The sequence below is a fragment of the Ailuropoda melanoleuca genome, unplaced genomic scaffold, assembly GCF_002007445.2.
Source record: "Ailuropoda melanoleuca isolate Jingjing unplaced genomic scaffold, ASM200744v2 unplaced-scaffold2984, whole genome shotgun sequence".
In the NCBI taxonomy this organism is placed as follows: Eukaryota; Metazoa; Chordata; class Mammalia; order Carnivora; family Ursidae; genus Ailuropoda; species Ailuropoda melanoleuca.
This window is the reverse complement of record NW_023200325.1, coordinates 1-3,239: the sequence shown is the minus strand read 5'-3', so window position 1 is coordinate 3,239 and position 3,239 is coordinate 1. Positions and strand designations below refer to the sequence as shown.

The 3,239-nt window shown below is 52.1% G+C and overlaps 1 protein-coding gene across 1 annotated transcript; it reads left to right on the top strand.

Annotated features, from left to right (window-relative positions):
* The first annotated feature begins 948 nt into the window (after positions 1-948).
* Positions 949-3,210, top strand: LOC117798277 (dual oxidase maturation factor 1). Its single transcript, XM_034650706.1, has 5 exons — positions 949-1,095; positions 1,431-1,488; positions 1,810-1,944; positions 2,171-2,384; positions 2,629-3,210. The coding sequence occupies exons 1-5, from the start codon at positions 949-951 to the stop codon at positions 2,861-2,863; spliced, it is 789 nt and encodes a 262-aa protein (XP_034506597.1). The 3' UTR covers positions 2,864-3,210.
* Positions 3,211-3,239: the final 29 nt, after the last annotated feature.

The window sequence follows — 3,239 nt, the reverse complement described above, 5'->3', positions numbered from 1 at the left end:
AACTCAATTCAGTTTGTTTATTCTAGAGTTGCCAGCGCTGCAGCCAGGGTGCTTGAGAAAGCTGGGCAGACAAGTGTGAGCAGTGCCAGCACTGCNGGGCGAAGTAACTTGCAAGAGGCAGAGGCAGAATTCAAACACAGAGCTGCACAACTCCAAACTTACTCTGTCACTATATCACTTAACAAGACACTACCTGGTCAGACTGTAAATAAGGGAACCTCCCAGGCAAACCAAGGCCCCAGTACAGATCACACACAAGGATATTAGCCGAGCTGGGATCACTGACTGTAAGATGAAATGAACTCAGTTCAGTTTGTTTATTCTAGAGTTGCCAGCGCTGCAGCCAGGGTGCTTGAGAAAGCTGGGCAGACCAGTGTGAGCAGTGCCAGCACTGGGAATCAGCCCTCTGATGATGTGGTTGGATTACACACTTAGCAGAGCTGTTTGGCCTTTGTTCCTTTGGGAACTGAGAAGGAAAGGCAATCTTTTTGTAATCTGTACCATCCATCTTTCACCCTTATGCCTTCACTTGATAGTAAATATAAATCTTTTTGNAAATCTTTTTATGTCTTGTGATCTGTCTGAGTGTGCTGGAGGCCTGAGAGAGATAAAAGAGAATTATATTTCTTAAGACAGTCCCAGAGGAAGCAGAGAAGCCTCGAGGGTGGTTGCAGCCCTGATTTAGGGGACCCACGGGTTAGGAAAGGAGCATGGGGCAACAGAGACTGATTGCCAAGACCCTTGTTCCCTCACATTCAAAACATAGGGAGATGAATGGCAGAGGGGCAGCGGAATCGCAGTCTCAGTAGCATCTGGTGAGCTCCAGAGATGAGGGACCTGGTCTGGTTTATCCCCTGCTGTATCTCCAGCACCAAGAACAGTGCCTGGCACATAGACATACATATCTTTTGTCCTACAGCATACGCCTCCCTGCACAACCCCAGCAAAATGGCTACTTTGGGACGCACATTCCCCTTCTATGTGGGCCGCAAGCCGATCTTCCCAATGGACATCACATTGGCTGTCATCATCGCCATCTTTCTGACTGCAGTGGTCACCTTCATCATCATCCTGCCTGGCATTCGGGGCAAGATGGTGAGAAACAAGCCCAGCCCTGGAGATCCCAGCCCCAGAGAGATCTTGGCCTCAAGGTGAGGGGGCCAGACTCTCTGACTACAACTAGACTCAGGAAAGAGACTCCAGTCCTGAGAAAGTATCACCCACGCCCACCCCCAGGAGGAAGCTCCCTACTCATTGATTCAATGGATGATTATTGAGCACCTATTATATGCCAGACACTTTGATCACAATTGACCAAGTGACCCCAGTTTTAGAACAACCCCCACACCCAGACACCCAAGTCTGGAAAGAGGAAGGGTGGATTTGGAAGGAGGGTGTTCCTTCCTAAACCCACCCACCCTGTGACTCAGAGGCTGTTCTGGCTGCTGCGAGTGGTGACCAGCTTATTCATCGGGGCTGTGATCCTGGGTGAGTGTAATCCTGGGCAACTGCCTCTGTCCCATCTAGTTCCCACAGCAGCCATCCTCTCCTCTCCTTGTTTCCTCATGGCATCTTCTGGTTCAGGGAAGGGCGGGGAGGGAGGGCCATAAGCAGAGTGTCACCAAAGGAAATCTTGGATTCTGACCCTTTTATTCAGACAAACTAACCATGAGCCAGACCCTGAGCTAGTAAACAGATACACAGTTATGAGCAAAACAGATCTAGACCCCTTCTAGCTCTCCTTCTGACTCTAACCCGGTAATGCCTGGACCTTTCTGAGTTCCCATACGTCCAACTATCCAACCCCAGCCGTGAATTTCAGTTCTGAGTGGTTTGTCGGCCGAGTCAGCACCAATACATCATACAAGGCCTTCAGTTCCGAATGGATCAGCGCTGATGTTGGGCTGCAGGTTGGTCTAGGAGGAGTCAACATTACACTCACAGGTGAGGGATGGCTTTTACCTGTGAGGGAAGAGAAGATTTTGCTGTGTGTTTGGGACCTATTTTGGATCTACAGAATGGGGGGATGGTAGAAAGGGAAATTTCCAGAGACTGAGACCAGCTCCTGTCCCTCTGCCCCTGCCCCCCAGGACATCCCTGAGCCCTTACCCAGGCAAATGCCCACTCTGGTCCTTGGGTTCATGCTGAGCACAACTGCCCCATTCCCCAGGGACCCCAGTGCAGCAGCTGAATGAGACCATCAATTACAATGAGAAGTTCACCTGGCGCCTGGGTGAAAACTATGCTGAGGAGTATACAAAGGCACTGGAGAAGGGGCTGCCGGACCCCGTGCTCTACCTGGCTGAGAAGTTCACCCCAAACAGCCCATGTGGTCTACACAGCCAGTATCGCCTGGCGGGACACTATACCTCAGCCATGCTCTGGTGAGGGTGGGATGGAGGTCCTGCTGGCCTGACACAGGAATGGAGTTTCTACCCATCTTTCCTCCACTTATGTGGAAATCTCTGGTGGGAGAGGGTGGCACCAGCCCCACTGTGCTTGGTTGGGAAACCTATAGGCAGAAATCCCTTTCTCACATCTTTGGGGTGTTCTTGGGTCCCTGAGTCTCCTTGGGCCCTTCCAAGTAGAGGTGTCTAGGCCAGCCTTCACTGGGTCCTGGCTCTCCAGGGTGGCATTCCTCTGCTGGCTGCTGGCCAATGTGATGCTGTCCATGCCCGTGCTGGTCTATGGTGGCCACATGCTGCTGGCCACAGGCATCTTCCAGCTGTTGGGACTACTCTTCTTCTCCACGGCCACATCACTCACATCACCCTGTGCCCTGCACCTGGGTACTGCTACGCTGCACACTCACCACGGGCCTGCCTTCTGGATCACATTGACCACAGGTGACGCACAGCCCTGAAGACAGACACTGGCAGGCTTAGGGCCAGGGATGGAGGGCCAGGGACGGCCATATTGGTGGGGGTTGAGGGCCTGAGTCTGGGGGCCAGGATGCCTTTCCTCTAGTTAAAGCCCCATCCCTCTTACATCACTCACCTCTGGGCTTTCTGTCCCCAGTTCCACTTCCTCCTGCCATAGATGCCTACTCCCTGAGTCTTCTGTCTCTGTCATTTCCCTCATCCCCTAACTCTCTCTCCACCCAGGTCTTTCCCAAATCTTCCAGTCTTATGCCCCTGCCCACTTTCCCCAAACACTCTTCTGTGTCCACCATTCCTTCTCTTTCCTTCTCTTTACCTGCCTCACCTAGCCTTAAATTGTCCTGCTGTTTCTTTTCTCCT